This window comes from Chelonia mydas, chromosome 4 (genome assembly GCF_015237465.2).
Source record: "Chelonia mydas isolate rCheMyd1 chromosome 4, rCheMyd1.pri.v2, whole genome shotgun sequence".
Classification (NCBI taxonomy): Eukaryota; Metazoa; Chordata; order Testudines; family Cheloniidae; genus Chelonia; species Chelonia mydas.
The window spans coordinates 105,823,210-105,844,906 of NC_057852.1; the positions used below are offsets into that span (position 1 = coordinate 105,823,210).

A 21,697-nucleotide genomic window follows, 5' to 3' on the forward strand; every position below is an offset into this window, starting at 1 on the left:
CAGAAATATGGGCCAAATCACAATTTTAAATGTGGATTACCCTGATCTCGCGAAATTTGGCTAATAACTAGTAACATCGATACTATGCTGCACACAGCCATAAAGTATAGACAGTAAAAAACTGTTTCTCTCAAGTATATTTACATATACTATCTGAGACTATTTACATAGGTATTCAGATGTTCAGTACTTTGTAACTACGAAACCAAAGATTAATATCTTCTCAATGAATTATATTTACATATTTCAGTACTGACACAAAATTCTCCATTTTAGCTTCATTTAACTTAATCATAAACATATGTTCAAATTGCAGAGTGCATTATGCAATATCCATGAATATCTACAGTACTCATGTTAAACAACTGTTCAAAGAAACTGAAACAAATATAGTAAAGAATGCCCACGTGCTGTCAATTCTAGTGTATATTAAGCATTGTGTTGGGATCAAATTATCTCTACCCCTTTCTTCTGCTCTAAAAGCTGTATTCATAAAATCACTGTTGCCATATAGACCTAACCCCCTAAGAATGGAAAGACTATCCTCCTTTCTCTACCGCTTATCAAGAAAATGTTCAATAAGAACAAGAATACCTACCTCTTACATAGCTATTTTCATCAGTAGATCTCAAAGCACTTTAAGGAGGTAAGCACCATTACTCATCATTACTAAATATATCATTTTATATATGACTGCAAAAGCAAATAGCACAATAGAACAGAAGTTGCTTAGAGATCTTTTTATTCCTTCAAGGAACTTAAGCAATGAAGAGAAAAAGAATGTTTCAGAATTGCTGAAGAACATGTATCAGAAAAAAAAGTTATTTTCCAACTGGAGATGGCACGCAGGTGCAACATATTCTATTAGCATATAGGGCTTTTGATAAATAGAAAATAATTCAGTTAAAAGAGCATTTGAATTTTAACATAATGGTATATTCTTCAGACTATCTAAATGTATCATATTCTTACTTACATTTTCTATTATGTATTAAGTATAGGATTGCTAATTCAAAGGAAAAAGAGATACAAGAAAGGACTCCAATTCACCAGTTTCCACCTTCTTTGCCCTCTTGTACTCACAAGAAATCTATCTTCTGGGACACGTCTACCCAGATCCTAAAAGATGTTCTCTACTCAATTCTTTAAGCACGGATTCTCAACGAAGAGGTCAAGACCACAAGAGACATTGGGAGGTCTTAGTAGAGGATAGGAGAGGGCACTTCTTTGTTCAGATTTTATAGGATGGAAGTTCCTCAACATTTTACTACATTTTCAGAACATGGGGTCTTGGTATGTAAAAAAAATTAGAACCACCCACTCTCACATGGGAAATGGTTCCCGGGTTGAAGATACTTTACTAACCAAGTAGCTGAACCCTAGATTCATCAAAGTTAAGCATACAATACAATTTATGCCCTGATATACTACAGGATGTTCATTCAATTTTCCATTTTTAATTAATCCCAGGAAGGTGGATTCTACCAACAACTTTGGAAGCAGAAAATTCCAAAAGTGATTAACCTTCAAGGGGAGAAAATACTTCATGATTTTAAACCTAACCTGTTTAAAAAAATCCACAAATAGGTAAAGATAACTGTATAACTCATATGGGAAAAGAGAAAATCACCTGTTGATCTTATTTAAAACTATTATGGGATAAACTCTGGTTTGAGTTATAAGTACTTACAGCCTAAATATGAAGCAAGTTGAGCACAAAGCTAGAGTGTATCTGGAAATGCATTCCTGATGAAATGTACCCCAAACCTGACATGACACAAAACATGTTTCTTCTTGTTTTGCATAAGGCATCCTGCTACCTCACATAAAAGGAAGTAGGCCAGGGTACAGTGGGTGTGTTATGCCCCCAAACACTATTGTTCACACACAGAGCTATAAACAAAAGTGCAGGTTTTGTGCAAATCAGGCAAACGCAGTCGCCAGCATTAAGTAAACATTTACCTACAGTTGCCACACAGTAGTAGCCAAGATTACTATAGTTTTCCCCTCTCCACAGATTAATCAGTATTTATGGTAACTGTTTGGTAACAACTGGAAAATGGTGACTATTTTATGGCTTCTACAGTAAGTTATTCCTAGACAGAACAGGAATAAATCAGATAGAATACTTCACAGCCCTTCTCACAGCCTTTCATGAACAGCTTCCCTTGAGAATGTGGTACTACTTATCACTGGTCACACTTCACAAAACTTTTAGGTTAAGATCGTTCCCTGACAGCATTCTTGATTGTGATGTACATTGCTGCGCAAAAGCCATCAAATATAATATTTAAATTCTGCCAGTAAGAGAGCTTTGGCATTTGATGTGATTTCATTAGCCACACTTATCAATGAATATAGAATATAGAATGTATATATACTTGTCAATGAGGAGAGGTTTGAAGTCATCTCTGGAAACTTAGACCTGAGCAGATTAATACCTACTACAATGCTCCACAAATAATAAACGTTTGACTACATAAAAGCCAAGTGATTTCTGCAAAGAATTTTGAATTTCAGATTAAACAGAGAAATGAAAGGAAGGCAATCAATGTTCAGAGTACTATTTCTGGTTGATAATTTGTTTGTTAAAGCTTTCCATCTTGGGGGAAAGATTTTAAACCAACATTTTGAAATGTACTCTGATTCTCTGCCGAATGATTATCCTTCAGCACTGAAATTAAAGGCTGACAAGCTAAAATTTGTTATATATCTTTGAAAGGAAAAAATAAGTTTAGATAAAATGATAAACTATTCTATGCTCACCTGGTAAGACGTTTAGGTTGAGGTCGCTCACCAAATTTCCTGTAAACAAACAAGAAGCCAGTAATTTAAAACAAACATTCTGTGATAGATTTTTACACTTAAATATTAGAATTTGCTATATTCCTGTATCTTCTTATTTCCTTGATTATTTTTCTTTATTTTTTTATGCTGACATAATAAAGTATATACACACACACACTGATATATTTAAAAACACAGTACAAGTACTGATAACTCGTTTATGATTCAGAATGTTTTAAATTGAGTATGTTCCGTTTCTATTTTTGTTTAAAGCAAACCAGCCTCTTTACAGAGTTTTTCTGTAATACTGAAGACATTTCTTATTCAAATAAATCAGAAAAATTATATGTTATTCACATTTTAACTAAAATGAAAAAAAAGCCCCTCACTGTGAAATTGTTCTTAATGCACCAAAAGGCCTGGCAAATGAAATCAGCTATTATTGTCCAGTTGGGGGCGGGGGAGAGGGGGAAATGTAGTACAATTCCTACTAATGTCCTTGTTTACTATGCCTTCTGCAAAAAGTTACATTTGCCTCATTTTTCTGAAGTTTACTTTAAAAGTCCAAGTTTCTTAACTACAACAAAAATCAGATATCTGCTATTACCACCTACTAGAAGTGCCAGTAAGAACTGTTACTAATCAACACAATGACAACAACATTACTAATATTGTGATCATCAGTTGTCTGATTCTGAGCTGGCAAATACACTGCACTATAAATACTTCACATTAGAATCACTTTTCTAAGAAACTGGGTTTCCCCCGCCCAGTAAGTTTTTACAGTAGGGTTGACAAAGTTTATTATATACAATGGTTTAGAGACTCAAGAAAAGTTAGGTTCTCCGCTAACACATAGGTATAGATAGGGTGATTCAAAAACATCTAATAATCCAGTAGCATTGTGAGGTTATACTACCCTCACCACAAACTTTAAGCTAAATCTTCCTAAAAATATTAAAGTATGTAAGAAGATGCATACATGAGTTGTATGAAAACATTCTCTTCAGGAATACAAAGCAAACCAAAAAGATTAAGTCAGAATTGTCAAGAAGATTTGAGAAAAGGAAGGTAAGAATATTGCTCCCCTGCCTCAAAACACGTCTGTTACTATGTTCAATCTCTTAAAGGAAGTACAATCACAAGCTAAAATGAGAACAAGAAACATGTAGCAGCTAGCTCAACACCCTTCTACCTAAAAATAAATGATATGAGACAAGGAAGTCAACCATGCAACGAATACGCAGCCATTACTGGTAAATACACCAGAATGGCAATGTTCTTGGTTCAGTATATCATAAACAGATATATCTTTCCCTTTATGCTTCATGAACAATGAAACAAATCCATCTATAATAGCACTCTACAACATTTGAGGCTCCCTATTACATGACAAGAGATCCCCTAATTTATGGAGCAGATCTGCACTGAACTTTGTAGCAAAGCAAGTACAACACAGTAATGTTAACTGATTATGCAATTATTCAATACACTTAAATTTTATTTAAGTAATTCCAGAAATGCACCACAAAGTGAAAATATACAATTAATGCATATAATTTAATTTGCATTGTAACAGAGGAATACCATCCTGCTTAGGAGACCACCAAAAGAGAAAAACTATAGGGGACAGGCAGCAGCATTAATTTAAGGTGATTAAATCAATTTAAAAACACACCTGAAATATTAAACCAGTTCAACTTTCTGTGTAGACCAGACCGGAGTGTTTTGGAAGACATCTCTGTTTTAATGAATCTGCAAGCTTGAGTGAAGGATTTTGCATTTAGCTCTGAGCAGATGACAACCATCCACTCTCTGAAAATCAGGTCTCTTTAAAGTATCTCAATTTGGGCACCCCAAAATTGAAGTACCCAACATCACTAGTCATTTTTCTGAGTGTTGACCTAAACCTAAAAAGTGTATAAAAATTGATTTTACTTATTATTTATGCTTTGTTTCTTTTTTACATTAGTCTCAGCTTGAATAATGAATGCAGATTGCTCAATTTCACTTATTTTTATGTACTTCTGGCACCTTAGAGACTAACCAATTTATTTGAGCATAAATTGGTTAGTCTCTAAGGTGCCACAAGTACTCCTTTTCTTTTTGCGAATACAGACTAACACAGCTGTTACTCTGAAACTTATTTTTATGATCAGTATATAGCTGCTTTCATTTTATTTCTTGTGTGTTAGTGCAATGCTGAACTGTTTGGCCTTTGAACGTTATAAGAACTTATATGCTTCTATCTGGAATGTAAAAGTAAGTGTGTGTGTCTGTGTGTGTGAGATTTTAAACAAGAATATATGCTGCACTAACATCTATTTAGTCACTGTTCTCCTTTGGAGACTTACGACAATAGTTATATTTAAGGAATAAATAGGGTGAAAAAAGACCTGTAGATTTACCTTCCTGAGACTCTCACTGATCAGGCAGTGAACTATCTCTAACCAATGCCATCTGACCAACAGAAGCAGAACCTGAAAGTTGAGTAAGCAGTATGACTTTGTGGAGAAGTGCATTCTCTGTTGCAGTGCTACCTATATAGTGCAGCTCACTAAGATCACCTGATTAGGGTCCAATGCTCTGCGAGAAAAGTGGATTTCGATTTTTTATATTTATTTATATTCTGACTAGATCAGTTATTAAACTTTCATTTACTTATTTATATTATGGTAGCACTTGCAGGCCACAATGTAGATTAGGATCTTATTCTACAAGCAGCTGAATTATTCAAAGAAAGGAAAAGTGCCTGCCCCTAACTAATCACAATCTAAGGCCTTCTCTACACACACACGCGCGGTTTTTTGAGTTAAATCAGTGCAACTCCCTTGCAGAGACTCTCTTATTTCAGTTTAAGAGAGTCTTATGTGGTGTTACTGTGGCTTTAAGAGAATCTCCAGCGTGTTGGAGCAGACAGTGGGAGGAAGAAGTTGGTTTTAGGTTAGACTGATAGATGGACCTGAGTTAAGATGCTCTGTATATATGTTAACTATGTAGCTAATAAAGAGTCTAGTTAAGGTGCTGGCAGTGAAAGAAGTTAAAAAACCACCTATAGTAAAAGTTACTGAGAAGTGAAAAAAGTTTGATCAAACTAAGATGGATCAATTAAGAATTCCCACATTTCTAAAAATGTCGAGAAATGCTGTGGAAAACTGGAAAAGGTTTCAACAAATATTTGATTGATTTTTGAGGACACTGGGATCTAATCATAAAGAAGATGAAAAAAAGACTGTCATCTTTTTGAATATTGCAGGTACTGAAGGAATTTCATTATATAATTTATTTGAGCTTACTGTTAGAGAACGAGTGCACTATGAGTTTGTCTTAAAAAAACGTTAGGAATACTGTTTACCAAAAAAATGAAACATTCGAAAGATTTCAAATTTCACTCAAGAAATCAAAAGTAGGAAGAGACTTCTGCATCAGTCTTAACAGATCTAAAGATAAGAAATCAGAAATGTAATTTCCAAGAATCTATCTGAGTAAATGATAAGCAGTCAAACTGTGATGGGTCTAACAGATATCAGTGTAAGAAAAAGATTGTTAGAAGAACCAGATCTAAATCTGGAAAAAGCAGTGAGAATTTGCCAAACTGCTGAACTAAATCAACAATGATTTCATATTTTAGAAAGAAAACAAACTGATGTGAATATACACTTAATAAGAAAAAGTCTATTGAGGAAAACAGTGAAAATATGAAAGTTGAAAAATATGAGCATATGATAGAATGTTCTAGATATGGAAGAAGACACCAACCTAAACAACATCCAGCATATGGGCAAACCTGTCATATCTGCAAGAAACAAAATTATTTTGCAAAACTTTGAAAACGTAAAAGTCAAGTAAAATTAGAAATATACACTTAGTTCAAAATTCAAAAAAAAGTCTCAGAGAAGATGCTGAATAAGGAATACAGAGCTTTTAGTACACATGAAAACAATTTGTTTCTGGGTATTGTGAAACAGTCATTCTGTGAACTACAAGAAGGATTGGACGGTACACTATCTACTAATGGAACATTTATTTCATATGTAATAGATACAGGTGCACAAGCTACTATAACTTCAGAAGAAATTATAAAATATCTAAAAGTAAAAACCTGTATTAAGAGAACAAATTAATTTGCAAACTTACAATGGTGAAAAAAATCCTGTTATGGGTATTTGTGAATTACAAGTCATAGTTAAAGATAATTTAGAAAACGTACGTTTTTGTAGTAGTTAAGGGACTATTAATTTTTATTTTAGGTTTATAAACATGTTTAGCACTAAATCTAATTGGTAGAATTCAAACTATTCAGGATTCTGAAACACTGGAAATATAATATCAATTTACAGAGAGTTATTCACTAGAATTGGTAAATTAGATACAATGCATAAAATAGAGTTAAATGAAACAAAGAAACCAATAATACATGCAACTAGAAAAATACCCTTAGCTTTAAGAAATAGGGTACACAAGGAATTGGAAAGGTTAGTTAATTTAAATATAATTAAAAGAGTGTGAGAGCCAGCTGAGTGGGTGAATTCATTAGTAACAGTAGAAAACAAAGATGGATTCTTATGGTTATGTTTAGATCCCAGTGAGTATGTTAAAAGGGAACATTTTAAGATATCTACCAGGGAAGAAATATTTGGACAAATATCAGGAACAAAATACTTCTCTTCTTTAGATGCTTTGAATAGATTTAGGCTAATAGTACTGGAGTAAGAAAGTCAATTGCTATGCACATGTAATACATCTTTTGGATGTTATTGTTTTAAAAGATCACCTTTTGGATTATTTTCCGCTCCAGAGGTATTTCACAAAGCAATACAAAAGATTTTTGAAAATATATATATGGCACACAAGTGTACATAGATGATATAATAATATGGGGAAAAACTTTCCACGACACACCTTATATTGGAGTGTCCACACCAGGTAGTTCCCCTGATTTAACTAAGTTTCTCAACCTATTTAAATTGGTACCATTTTCTTGTCTAGATAGGGCCTAATTAGACAAGACAAAAAGTATTATCATTCACATTTTACAGATAGAGAACTGAAGCACAGAGAGATTAAGTGAGTTGCCCAAGGCCACACAGGTCTGTGGTAGAGCCAGGAATTGAACCCCGATATCCCGAGTAAATTCCAAAACCATCCTCACTTTGTACACTTACAGATGAAAGTTACAGATTTTGTTGAAACGGATGTGTGATCTTGGATAGGTACTGCTTCTACTTAAAGGAACTTTTTCTAAGCACATAAAGCTAAAATCAAGCCTGAGAAAACAAAACTATTAACTCTCTAAACTGCTATTTTTTTAAAATACAAATACTTTTGGGGGTTGTAGGTCCATGTTTGTTTACTGTAAGCCCAAATTGTGACTGCCTCTATTAAATCAAGCTGCCTTTTCTACAGCTGAATTATCTCAGTCCCCTTAAGCTGAAGTCCATGGACAGGTGAATGTCATATCATGGCATTTTTCAAATGAAAAAGAGGATGCTACCCTCTATGTTTTCGGCATTTCTTTTCTCACTGCAAACAGGTTCTAAAGTCCAAAGCTTTGTATGCACAAATGGCCACAGTCACAGCAATATTAAATATATAATTCACTGTTTGTAACGTCTTTTGGGATGCCTTATGCATGGAAAGCAATGTGAATAGATATTGTTTGTATCTAACTGGTAGCAAGGACAGAAGTCTCTTTTACATAAGGTGCTTAGCAGACTGTTGGTGTTCAGTGAACAACAAAGGGCTCCACACACTCAACAGCACAATGGACCCAAATTCCACAGCAGGTAACCCATAAATGCACTGCAATATTAATTATGAAAAACCAGAAAATTAACATAATGTGTAGTTGATGTGAAGTAACATCTTCTATGGGATCTCTAGATAAGGGCAAAAGTTTCCCAGTAAGGCTGAATGTTGAGAATCCCTATACAAACAACACTCAACTTCTGGAGACAGTATATGGTAGCTGGGTAAAGCTCCACCCTTTATGGTCCCCAGCTGCTGCCACACCTCTACCTTGGCCAGACAGAGCTCCAACCAACAGTAGCAGTTCATCAGCTTTGGCCCTTGGCTGCCACAACCCTTCCTCCGCAGTTTCTGCACCTCCACTGCATACTTTGCATCCTTGGTGGGATAGAGTTCTGCCCAGTGCAAGTGGCTCATTTTCAAAACCCCTGCATACCACATTCTCTCCCTAGGGCATACACCTTCAATGTTGGGCAAGGGTGGTCTTGACAAGGCAGGACAGCTGTTGTATCATATGCTGGCTCCTGCTTTTATGGCAGCAAGGTAGGACAATGTGCTGTTTAGGTAATTCACTGTGAACACAAAAAATTGTGTTCTTGTGAACACAAAAAATTCTCCATGCTGGGTGTCGGACTCAGGCTGTCTTTTTTGGGAAAACTTCAGCCAAAATGATCCAGCTATTTCTGAGAACAAGCCTAGAAAAAAAAATGTTTTGCTCCTGTTAAATTCTGGCAACCCTTTCTTTTAACAGCTCTCGCACCCCAATGTTTTAGAACAGGGACCTGAAATTTGGCAGGGGTTAACATTTGTGTCAAGGATGTGTCTTTCACCATCCACGTGAAAAATGCCCAATTTTAGCGAAGAAGTGGGGAGAGGCAAGACACTGAGATTGGACAAGCCATCCATGGAGGGAGATTGGGACTGAGAGCCACTAGGGATGAGGAACCTGTGAGTGAGGGGGAGGAAGAAGGAACTGGGTGGTTGAAGGGTAAGACTGGGATTGGTGGGCAAGAAAACTGGGACTGGGAATCTGGAGGGGTAAAACTAGGACTGCTGAACAAGGACACTAAGTCTGGGATCAGAAGCCTGAGGAGTGATGACCAGGACTGGCTAGGTGAGGAGAACATGAATGGAACTAGGAGAAGGCAGAACTGGGATAGGGTCAGGTTGAAGGGGACACGACAGATGGGGTAATGCTTGGGGGGAATGGGCAGAAAAGACCATGCACACTGAAATACACTTGTCTCCAGAGCCTGGAATGGAACCCCAAGATTCTTGATTCTCACCTTTCCCCCCTCTGCTTTCCACAACTATCTGTGAAACCTACTGGCAAAGTGCCCCACCCCCTTTAGACCAGCGGTACCCCAAATATTCCCCCCATGCCCACCCCAGCCTCGTGACCAGTAATGGCATGTGTCCACACACACACACACACACCCCAGGCCGGGAGCTGAGTCACAGCTGGGCTGGGGGCCGCAGCCAGGGGTGGAGCCAGCAGCTGAGCCAAGCTGCAGCCAGGGGCCAGGAGCAGAGCCGGGGCGCAGCTGTGGCCGGAGAGGAGCAGGCAGCAGAGTGGGGCTGGGTGGCGCTCTGGCCCATGCCCAGCCATGTCCCCTGGACATTCCTCTGCACCCCCCTAGGGGGCTGTGCCTCACAGTTTGGAGACGACTGCTCTAGCCAGAGAGGATGACAACCTTCTTCTGCATCAGTTACTCTGTTAGCACAAAGGATAGAGGTCTGTGTGTTGGATCTAAAGGTTCCAACCATGCTCAGGACCCATGTGGGTATCAATATGATGCCATGTGACTGAATGTCTATTTTTTCAGTTTGCATTTAAAAAAACCTAGGAAATTACACACAAGAACTATGTAAAACACATTAAGGTTGCAATGTCAAGTATTCCAAAATTAGGAAATGCCAGAATTAAGACTGACTGTGCAAAATCCTTAAATCAACAAATCATAACTGTTTTTACTATTCATTCACTACTCCATTCATAACAAGCCTAATTCAAAAGTCTGTATCACTGAATTTTGACTAAAGTTCTCAAGCAGCATTTTTCTTACTTTGTCTATTTGTAATTTTTGATCATTATTGAGAAAAATATTTCTTCAGTTTGCATGTGTATGGTGAAATAAACATTTACTGATAAAAAACCGAACTCTTCCAAGCCCACATATAATGCTAAGTATGCTGAAAAATCAGGTCCCAAGGGTCTCAATTTGGGCATCCAATATATTAGTGGGATTCCTCAGGACCAATCTTTTAACCACCATGAAATACAGAAAGATTAAGTTCCACTGAGGTGCCATGTATGAATGAGTGCAACAGTGTTTGTGTCAAAGAGAAAACAGGTCCTAAACAGCTCAAGAGCAGACACTTGCACTTGATTCCTAAACAGAAAACTGGGCGAAGAAGTGCGTAATTCAGTGACATCCTCAGACATAATGGTGATGAGTATGGTAATAAGTAGCTAGAGCAGATGATAAGTAGATAGAGCAGATGGATTCTTAGCCTGACTTCTAGGTCAGGTAACTGAAGATAAGAAAAGAAGGTTAAAAAGTTACCATGTATCTGCATGGCTCAGGTGAAGTAAATAAAGGGAGAAAAAAACCTGCTTGATGGACAGGAAATAGCCACTATGAGTTCGTGCTTGCTGTACAAACTTCCTTGTTATTACCACCAAGTAGCACTCCTTCAGTGCTATCATTTGTGGAAACACTAGAATAGACAAGGCCCAAACATTTTTTTACTTACACGTCATATTACCTTCTGAACAGCGTTAGATGATGGGGATAACAAATGCCTGAGCTTTCCCTACACTAGTGTTGGGCAAGGAGGTTTACCATAAGGCATGGTTTTCAAAACTATTTTTAAATTTTGTTTCATACTAGCTAAAGCCTGTCAGTCTGGGTTTTTAAACTACCATTTGAGAGTCCCAATAGAAGAAAAGAGAAGATAATCAGATACCAAGATGATCTGACTGTACAATGTTATTGTAGCAATATCAAGCGGAAATTGTAGGAGCAGAATAGCTCCCTTCAGAAGATGAGAAACAGTTTGTAAGACATCAACAATTGTTTAGAGCAACCAACACAAACGCATACGCCCCCATATTTAGTTATAAATGAACTAAAACCTTGAGAAAGTTATTTTAAGTAAAAATGAACAATTTTTATATTAGTTCCTGCTATATCTCTATATTGACTGCTAAAATAAAAAATGAATTTTAAGATTTCATTAAGTGTCCTGATTTCAATGGTATCAGATAAGTCCCTTCATGGAATCCATAATTTACATTAATTTCAGCAGCTATTTCATTCTAAATTGTGTAGATCCCAGTGTAGGATATCCAATCTACTCTGCTATGAAAGCTCGCTCAGTAGTGAAATAACCCCAGTATATTTACACTTTTCCTTAAACTATACTAAAATGAGGATTTCAGGGATTTGAAATGTTACTGTAAACATCTTATCTTCTTCAAAGTGCAATATTAATTGTCCTTAAATCAATATTTAATTTATTCATTTATACTGCTCCAGGTTTAAGGATTAAAATATGTAAAAAATTAAATGGGTATGTTGTGATTACATTTCCCCATGTAACTTTGATATACTAAAGAAAATAAATTTTGCCACATGTATGAATTCCAACAAGATTCCTAATTATAATGGTACCACAAATTAGTAGCTTATCGAGGGCATGGATGTAACAAAAACGTGAACACCAATGCTCAACTGCTTTTTTTGCTCCCATTCTTGCTATTCTTTATGGTTTATACTCACTTTCATGTCACAGAGCTGGAACAGTACCCCAGCGATGAGATACCATTACCAACGTCTATTTTCACTTGTTTTAGCATATCCAGAATTCCCTGGACCCTCTGTGACATTATGAGTCTAATATAATATCTCATTGAAAGGTGACAGGGCCAGAAAGAGTTAATTAACTCACAGACTGACCTGACCCATGGCCGAACTTTAGAGACTGGTTAGGAAGATATGTAAATGAAAAGAGCTTTGAAGTGCAAGCCTCTATTGTTACAGATAGAAGAGTAAATGTTTGCTCAGGTCTTGTGATGTAAGCAAACAAGTCTTGTCTATGGCTATAGCTTTGATTCAAAGATCAAAAAAGGAAAATTAACATTTAGGAAGATACTTGAGTGAAATAGTACTATTGTCTATGTCTCTTTGAAGGTTGTAATAACCTGTATCTGAACTGTTTAATGGATAAATTATCCTGTGCTAATTGCCATGATGCTTGGAAGAAGGAAAGTTAAGCCTATTGTTTTCCCAGGCCAAAAGGCTGCAGGAAATGTATAAAAACCTTGGGATATGATCCTTCTTCATCTCAGATCTGCTTTGGGTTTCAAGAGGGGGAAATCTTAAGCCATAAGGATTGAGATCCCCAGTCGCTGCCTGGAGTCACCCTGAATATGGACATTGGACTATAACCTATGGACTATTTCTAAAAGGACTTTTGGCAACTACAAGCTCATCTCTGCTATGTAACTGAACCTCAAGAATTCAACTCAAGTCTGTATGTATATTGATCTTTTAACCAACACGCTCTCTTTTTTCTTTTTTAATAAATTTTAGTTTAGTTAACAAGAATTGACTATAGCGTGTATTTTGGGGTAAGATCGAAGTTATTATTTGACCTGGGTCTGGGGCTTGGTCCTTTGGGGTCAGGAGAACCTTTTCTTTTATATGATGAAATAAGATTTTCAGAATTTATCATCATATGTTTGACGTGTGTCTGGATGGAGGCCTGAGGCTGGGTACTTTAAGGGAACTGCATTATTTGGACTTCTGAGTAACCAGTGAGGTACTATAGAAGCTGTTTTGTGCTGGCTTGGTAAATCTAAGTTTTGGAATATCCACCAGCATTTGGGGTTTGTTTGCCCCGTTCTGTTTGCAGTTCACCCTGACTGAGTGACTTTAGCTGGCTCCCTCCCACAGGCAGCACCGTCACACCCTCACATGTACAAGTTCAAGTTCTCCGATACGTAGATACAGTAAGACTTCCTGAGAGACTAAGACAAATTTTGAACAAACAACTGGCTATGTCTTCCCAGTTCAAGACAGCAAGAATTACTCCCATAAAGTTTCCTGGCTGATGAACAGGGGCTGAAATATACTGTCACTTTATATTTTAAAATATTATAATATATGGGAGGTCGTAAACCACAAAACAAAATTCACACATGCAGCCTACTAAGCTAATAAGCCCCCATAAATGTCTGATACAGGCACAGTTAAAAATCAGAAAACAGCCCATCTTACTGAAAATAAACACAAAATATAACAATGCAGAAACACTGAAGTAAAATAAGAACAAAATGTCTTCAGTCTTCCCTCAAAGGAGCCAGAAACATATTACAGCAAATATCTAGACCTCTTTCTAAAAGATATGCTGTAGGTCAAACAAAGTTAAGGTCTTGATGCACGTTACTAACTTCTTTGGCCTGTGTTATAAAAGAGATCAGACCGGATTATGCAAATATTTTCTTCTGGCCATAAAAATCTCTGAATATCCTTGTGAAGAGAATTCAAAAGGAAAAAGCCCTGCTTCCTTCCCAGAGGGAGAGCTGGCCAAAACATGAAAATCCCTTCCCATGAAAAATTTGGATTTTTTGAAAGAAAAAAATTGCCCAAAACTAGTACAAAATGTCAAAAAAGAAGAATTACTCCATGGAAATGGTTTTTTTTAAACTCCATTCTGGGAGAACCAAAACTAATGTTTTTGGCCACCCGCCTGGAAAATTCAACTGTCTTAACAAGGGTGTGTGTGTGCTCTCATCAATTTCATGGGTGGAGGCAGAGCACAAGGGTGTGCTATAGGAGCCCTCAGGTACAGCTTTTATCAATTTCACTTGCAGAATGTGAAATTGACAAGAGCCTTCCAGGCAGGCAGGCAGTAATTCTGATTTTCCCCAATGAGAAAAAAAAAGAAATTTTTGGCAAAATTTAAATTTTCTCATGGAAAATTTCAGTTTCGCAAAAATGGCATTTTTTGTAAGAAAAAACATGCTGATGAAAAGTGTGCAATCAGCTCTACACAGAAAGCATGAAGCAGATGTTCAAAAAGGCACAGAATATGACTGGTACAATTTCTGCCCACAAAATTTTCACCCACAAAATTGAACAGCAGAATATTTTGCACAAGCAATTAAACTTCAGGAACAAATCAGGTCAAATTAGGGACAAATTAGGTCAATCAAAAGCATGTTTCACTTTATTATAAAAGCCACTAAATAGTGAAATGAACTGAATCTTGTTTTAATTGTAAAAATCTCAAACCACCGACACATTAAAATGTGGCTAGTATTGCAGGGAGAGATTGTCTATACTACGGAACATCTTTAGAGGGTTCAAACAACTTTTCATGAGCCAGAAGAGAGATTTTTGCAATATTTCAGATGGATGCTTAGAGATGGCATTAACCTCCAGATTTGGGGTTAGGAGGAAACTTCCCTTGAGAAAGGTTATCCTGTTTCCTAGTGCAAGGTTTCTTGTACCTTCTTCTGAAGCTTTTGGCACTGGCGACTGTCAGAAATAAGATACTAGACTTAGATGATCCAATATGACAATCATCTGTTTATCAAGTGAGGATTCTCACTCTTTTAGATGTCAATCTAGTGCGCGAAGTAGGAGACTGATTCCACTCTACTCAGGAGTTACGGAAGGTGAGCCTTGTGAAGTGTGTGCTCATTACTGGAGCAAGGCAGCTAAAAGAACTAGACCGTACATGGAGGACATAGGGATAAAGAAGGTTTTGGTTTTAACTGCTAGAGGAGAGTAACGCTTGAAAGACAGAGAACCTTGAATGGGACTCCAGATTTTCATAAAATCGGTGGAGGAGTTTTGATACACTCTGTGGGGATCAACAAGAAGGAATTAAGAGAATTTCTGGCTTCTCCAGAGCAGCAAGAGTAAGCAGGAAGGAAACTTTGCAGACTTGGGAGCATGACAATAGAGCATTTTTTGCTCTTTTCTGTAAATGGGTAGTACACTGAGGGTCCTTAAAGCGAAACTATGGGAACTGGCATTCCAATGAACTTTGGGTGATGTTATGGTTAGTGCTTTAGCATACAAGAGGACTTTTAATCCTTCATTTAAAAACCAAGTTTCTCAGCTGGCAGATGTGATTATTTTATAAACACATATACAAGTAACCATATGACACAAACATTGTCACAGTAACAGTTAAATTTGAAAAAGGGAAAAAATAATAACTTTAGCTTGGTTGAGGAGCAGTTAAAGGAAAGTTTCTATTACTTTTTTAAAGGAACTAACAAAATCATTCTGACTACTGTACTTTCATGTTTTCTCTCTCCCCACAACTCTTTGTAAGTCACTTATGGGTTTTTTTAGATTGCAAGATCTTTGTACAGGCATCATGTCTTCTCATATGTTTGTACAGCACCTAGCACAATGAGGCCTTGATCCTGACTTGGACCTACCAGCATTACCACAATATAAACAAAACATTTTTTTTAAAGTATATAGTGTGTTGCTATGTTGTTCTGAGTCCTAGTCTTGTCTACTGATGACCCTTGTACCCTACATATTCACATTTGCAATAGTAGAATTCACTTTACGAATAGTATTTTTATAAATTTTGCTTAAGGTATTGCTACTGGCACAAGGTTCAATTAAAAAGAAATGCGGAGAATGAAATTCACTGTTGCCTAGTCAGTAATATATTTATGAAACTTGTATGGGAACTAATATTTTTTTCAGCAATTAATTGGCTTGAGCAAAAGCTGCATCTGATGGAATCTTTATTTTTCAAACATATTGAGACTCTACTTCTCCTGTACATATTTTGTCTTTTTTCTGATCTCTCTCAGGTAAAATTTAATCATCACTTGGTAATAGGTGTGCCAGGTTTTTTTTATAAAAATATATAATTAGAATTACTGAATATGGGAATGCAACAGATGTAATATATATGGATTTTAATAAAGGATACAGTCCCATGAAATCCTGAAAATGTATTCAAATTAGTCTGGCTGTGACAACATCATATGGAATTAAAATTGGCTAATAATAAAGCGCAATGAATCAAACTGTAGAGGTGTTAGAGAAGGGACTATCTTTTGCCATCAGAATTCAGCTAGTTATTAAAATATTAATACTTTTGAAAATAGGAGTATACTCATTAAATTCATAGTGTTACAAAACTGGGAGGAGTTGCAAACACTAGTGGGGACAGACAGATGGTATCATGCAGAAGTAGTTTAACTTGTAGTCAAGTTTTTGTGTGTGCAATTCCACACCAAACACCACTCAACATGCATCATTGAAAAAGCAAAATTAAAAACCAATTTCTGCTTAACAAGACATTTAATTAAATCAAACATTACATATATCCTGAGTGAAAAACTGTCTGCAAAACTAAAATAACCTTAACTCTAACCCTATAGAGACATCAGCCTCAACATCTTTCCTTTTTTACTACAGTTCACAATTAGGGCCTGATACTGCAGAAGTTTGCATGGTTAATGGTATGCAAGATGAGGCCCCCTAAGTTGTTTCATTTTGGATCAAGGGCTTCAAGGGCTCTAAGAAGTTTGCATATATAGTTGTCGACATCTTAAATTTGTGAATGCCAATGTGTGGTGTAATGACCATAACACTGCCATCCTCCTATGTTCCCGTGGTTATACTTTTCATAAGAACTTGTAAACAGTATGTTAAAACCTTAAATATGGAGTATGATCCAGACTTAGAAGCTTAATATCTACAGACCCACTAGTTCTGTATTTACAGATGTGCATATACTTAACACATCAGTGACTTCGGTGCTAGGGAATCCTGGTGACAGGAACCAAAGATAGATACATGAATCTTAAGCATCTGGAATTTCTCTATGCTGTAATTTAATTAATAATTTGTAAAATATGTATTTTCCTATGTTGTTTATGGCTGTGAAGATCGAAGTGACCATAAACACTGATAAGATTGCTGTCTGCACATCACCAAAACAACGGTAATCCCCCCATGTAGTGATGTCTTAAGAAACAAAAACAAAATCTCCTAAGAGACAACCTTATCCATTCATATGATTTTTTTCCATTTTGTGGGTGCATATTCATGAATGACTTTCATGGATTTAAAGCCAGAGGAACCACTGTGATTATCAAGTCTGACCTCTTGTATAACAATACAATAATAACTTCTATTAAACTCAGTGTCACAATTGTGTATTTAACCTTAGTTGTTGATTCACAGTTTTCAATATTTGATTGTCAGATGTTGTTGATTGAATTGGGTATTTGATTTGTACTAAACAACCTTAACCAAGATTTTTGGTTTTCTGACAGCTGACACAGGAAATGTTAAATAACATGCAATGTGCTGTTGAGACCCTGATTTGAGATCTGTATTTGAGCAGGTGGCGTTCTGTGTCTTCCCAAAGCTAAAAATCGGTAACACCCAAAAGCCATGCTCTTCAGGCTTAAAAACAAACAAACAAACCCTGCCCCCAAACCAGTTAAAAAAATGGAAGCAGGTTATTTTTTAGAGGCTGCCCAGGAACTCGGGAGCCATTTGATATTTGTTATCACTTAAGATGCAAATAAACAAAACCTATTAAGATGCCATATACCTCAATATACATATTTTGATTTTTTTTATTGAAATATTAAGGCATTTCATACTTTATTCTTCCAAATGTTGTATGAGGCATGGAGCAAAAGGATAATTGACAATCAAGTGCCTTGACACTCAATTAAATGTTCATTGGTATTACGATCTGTTAGAATTTTCTAAAATTCAGAGACGAAAGGCACCTTCAACAGAAAAATCCTAGTTTCTAAAAAGGAAAATGTAGGTTGAATAACCAGGAAAATGTTAATATCATTATACTGTAGAGTAGCTTCCCTAAGGGGTATGGTGGAAGCTACATCAGTAGGGACATCCGATACTAAACTGGACAAAATACCAGAAACATGTATTACTGCAGGGAACAATCCTGCACTGAGAAAGAGATAGACTAGATGATTTGATGGGTCTTTTCTCTCTAATTTCTATGATTCCATAAATAAATTCTTCAGAATTTTTAAGTGCACTAGCTGTTCTCATCCCCAACCTTCCCTCTTAAGTTAACTTTTACTGATTATCAGAACATTAGGGGCCACTGCAGTCTAAGTTAATACAAGCTGTGAAAGGTTCCAACTCCTGATGATTAGTCCGGGTAACCTCTGAGGGAAAGGAATCTTAAAATTCCTCAGCTTGCTCACATCCTAAACATTTTAGATGCCCTTTGCTGCTTCCTCTCACTTAAATATGGCCATGAAAGTTGTCTCTGTCATTTCCTTAATAAAAATGCTCTGGAGCAGCAGCTCAGTTCTATGCAGAAACCACAGAAAGTTATGCAGATCCACTGTACCACAGTAATGAACATTTTAAAAAGGGCTCATTTGTTTAAAATACTCGGTAGAGTCTCTGCAACATGAAAAGTTTTCTTTTTACAAAATGCCTGGTTATGCTGACAGCCTGATAAAATAAACGGTGTTGCAAAGGTACTTTGCATCTGAAGAAATAGGCACTGTTCTTGGAAAAAATGAGCTTGCTGCCCCCGCCCCGGCCAGTACAATTCTATAATAAGGACAGCCTTTAGGGCAGAGGTGGGCAAACTACGGCCCACAGGCCACATCCAACCTGTGGGACCGTCCTGCCCAGCCCCTGAGTTCCCGGCCGGGGAGGCTAGCCCTGGGCACCTCCCCTGATGTTCCCCTTCCCTTGCACTCTGAGCACGCCGCGTCGCGCTGCCAGTGCTCTGGTCCGCCGCTCCTGGGCAGCGCGGCGGCATGGCTGCAAGCTCCTGCTGCTCTGAGTGGCATGGTGAATGGGGGGGTTGGATAGAGGGCAGGGGGTCCCGGGGGTCAGTCAGGGGACAGGGAGGGTTGGATAGGGGGTGGGTCCCAGGCGGCCTGTAAGGGGGCAGGGGTGTGGATAGGGGTCGGGGCAGCCAGGGGACAGGAAGCAGGGGGCAGTTGGATGGGGCCGAGATCCTAGGAGGGGGACAGGGAGTGGTTGGATAGAGGGTGAGGTCCTGGGGATCAGGGGACAAGGAACGGGGGGAGTTGGATGGGTTGGGGGCTCTGAGGGGGGCAGTCAGGGGGCAGGAAGTGGGAGGGGGAGGATAGGGGGCAGGGGCCAGGCTGTTTGGGGAGGCACAGCCTTCCCTACCTGGCCCTCCATACGGTTTCGCAACCCTGATGTGGCCCTCGGGCCAAAAAGTTTGCGCACCCCTGCTTTAGGGTCTGTCAGTCAACACAAATCTAAGAGTTCACAAGGTTACCCCTCATGCCTTAGCCCATGCAAGGTATGTGTATACACTGATAAAATCGCTTTCAGCCACCATGACATTGCAGACATTTATTATTTATATGCTACAAGCACTTAGAGACTGCGATCTGGATTGGGGCCCCACTGCTCTAGTAGTCATATAAACACATTTATAAACAGTCAAGACAAACAATACACAAATACAGACAATGTCAAAGGTATGTCATTAGTTAGCCTCAGCCACATTTAAAATAAGCTGCAACATCTGCACCCATGCTCACACTGCAGTTAGCTTGCTTCATCGCTACTGACCCAATATGCACTCTTTGCTGCCCAAGCTACAGAAACAGATACAAGAATTAAAAAACTGCACCAACCTAATGGTATCTGCGTAACCGAAAGTGAATAAAGGCATGACTTCTCCTACTCATGAGCTCCAATGTCACTTCAGCTGCTCTTCCCCATTTGGAGGGGGAGTGCTATATGGCCTAACTCCACCATTGTTCTTTGGGGAGTCCAGAAGTGAAAGAATAACACCAGTCTCTCCCCCCGCCACCCCCAGTCAATACACAGAAAATTCCTTAACTGTCATTCAAAACTTTCTTAAAAACCCACCTGTTCCATGATGAATTCCACTGACCATGCACCATGCATTTGTACGGCATGGTCCTGTACTACACCAGACTACGTTCACAGACAGCAAGTCCTCCAAAACAGAGAACGTGCTACTTGTTTGAAACAAGTCTCCAATTGTACAGCACTATACACACTTTTGGCACTATACCAAATAAAGCTCACAGAAATACAGGAGAAGAGCGCTGGTTCTCTTAGTCACGCCCTCTCACTGAAATCACTTGTTCAATTAGAAACTCCCTCTCCCTTTTCTTACCCTCTTTCATCCTCCCACAGTTCTTTCATCACTGTCTTCTCTCTTTTCCAATCCCCAAAGAAAGAAAACAGAGGCAGCCACAGTTGCAATGCTGCGTCGTTGTTCTGTTTTAATAAGTAGGTTAACTTTTAAACAGTTTACAAGAGTAAACAAGCTCACTTCTACAAAAGCGTCATTTTGCATTTGGAAGAAAAACTCAGCTAGTAAGTTATCACAACCTCGCTACCTAATTCCAAGGAACACAAGATACAGTCCAACCTAAAGTGGTTCGCATTTTAATCCAACTAAAACTCATGCAATTCTGCCACAAGGATAAATAAATAAACCAAGAAAGCCAGTATGATACCTTGTCTAAGGCCAACAATGTGCCTGACCATAAATCTGAAGATACTTTTCATGTATTCAAATGTTACCATAGTTATCTGCTGTTACAGGCTGCATTATTCCAATGATCTTTCAAATCTATGAAAGGTTAATATACAATTAATAGAAATACAGAAAGTGGCACTTGCAGTGAAAACCAGAATTTAACATGTTTATTCTAACACACTATAAAAGGAGTAATTTTTAAAGATACCTTTTATCAGATATGCTACTACATTTTGTATTAACCCCTCATGAATGAATAAGGCTGACTGAAAAGCTCAGCGCAAACTGCAGACTTTCAGACACTTACCTCAGCAACTGAAAGAGATATCAGCTTGAAAAAATCAGCATGCCAACAGAATCTCAGTCCCTAAAACACAATATAATTTGGCTCAGCTATTGTGATTACATTGGGAATGTTCAATGTAAGGCTCTAGTCTGAAATATCTTTATCCACCAAAAAAGGTAAGAAATAGAGATAGCAAGATGTAAAATGTACACAAGTAGTTCAGAAAATTAGCCACTGAAATGATCAGTGAATTTAACAGGTGGTCATACTCTGGAGTGATATCATAGTATTACATATTTAATGCATCTCAATGCTACC

The 21,697-nt window shown here is 37.7% G+C and overlaps 1 protein-coding gene across 1 annotated transcript in view; it reads right to left on the reverse strand.

The window, feature by feature from the left end:
• RBPJ (recombination signal binding protein for immunoglobulin kappa J region) overlaps positions 1–20,555 on the reverse strand; it is a 55,117-nt gene extending 34,562 nt beyond the window's left edge. Inside the window, 2 exon segments of the mRNA XM_043544561.1 lie at positions 2,767–2,805; positions 20,451–20,555. Of these exon segments, the coding sequence (XP_043400496.1) occupies positions 2,767–2,805; positions 20,451–20,500 (89 nt within the window). The 5' untranslated portion in view covers positions 20,501–20,555.
• Between the last annotated feature and the right edge of the window lie 1,142 nt (positions 20,556–21,697).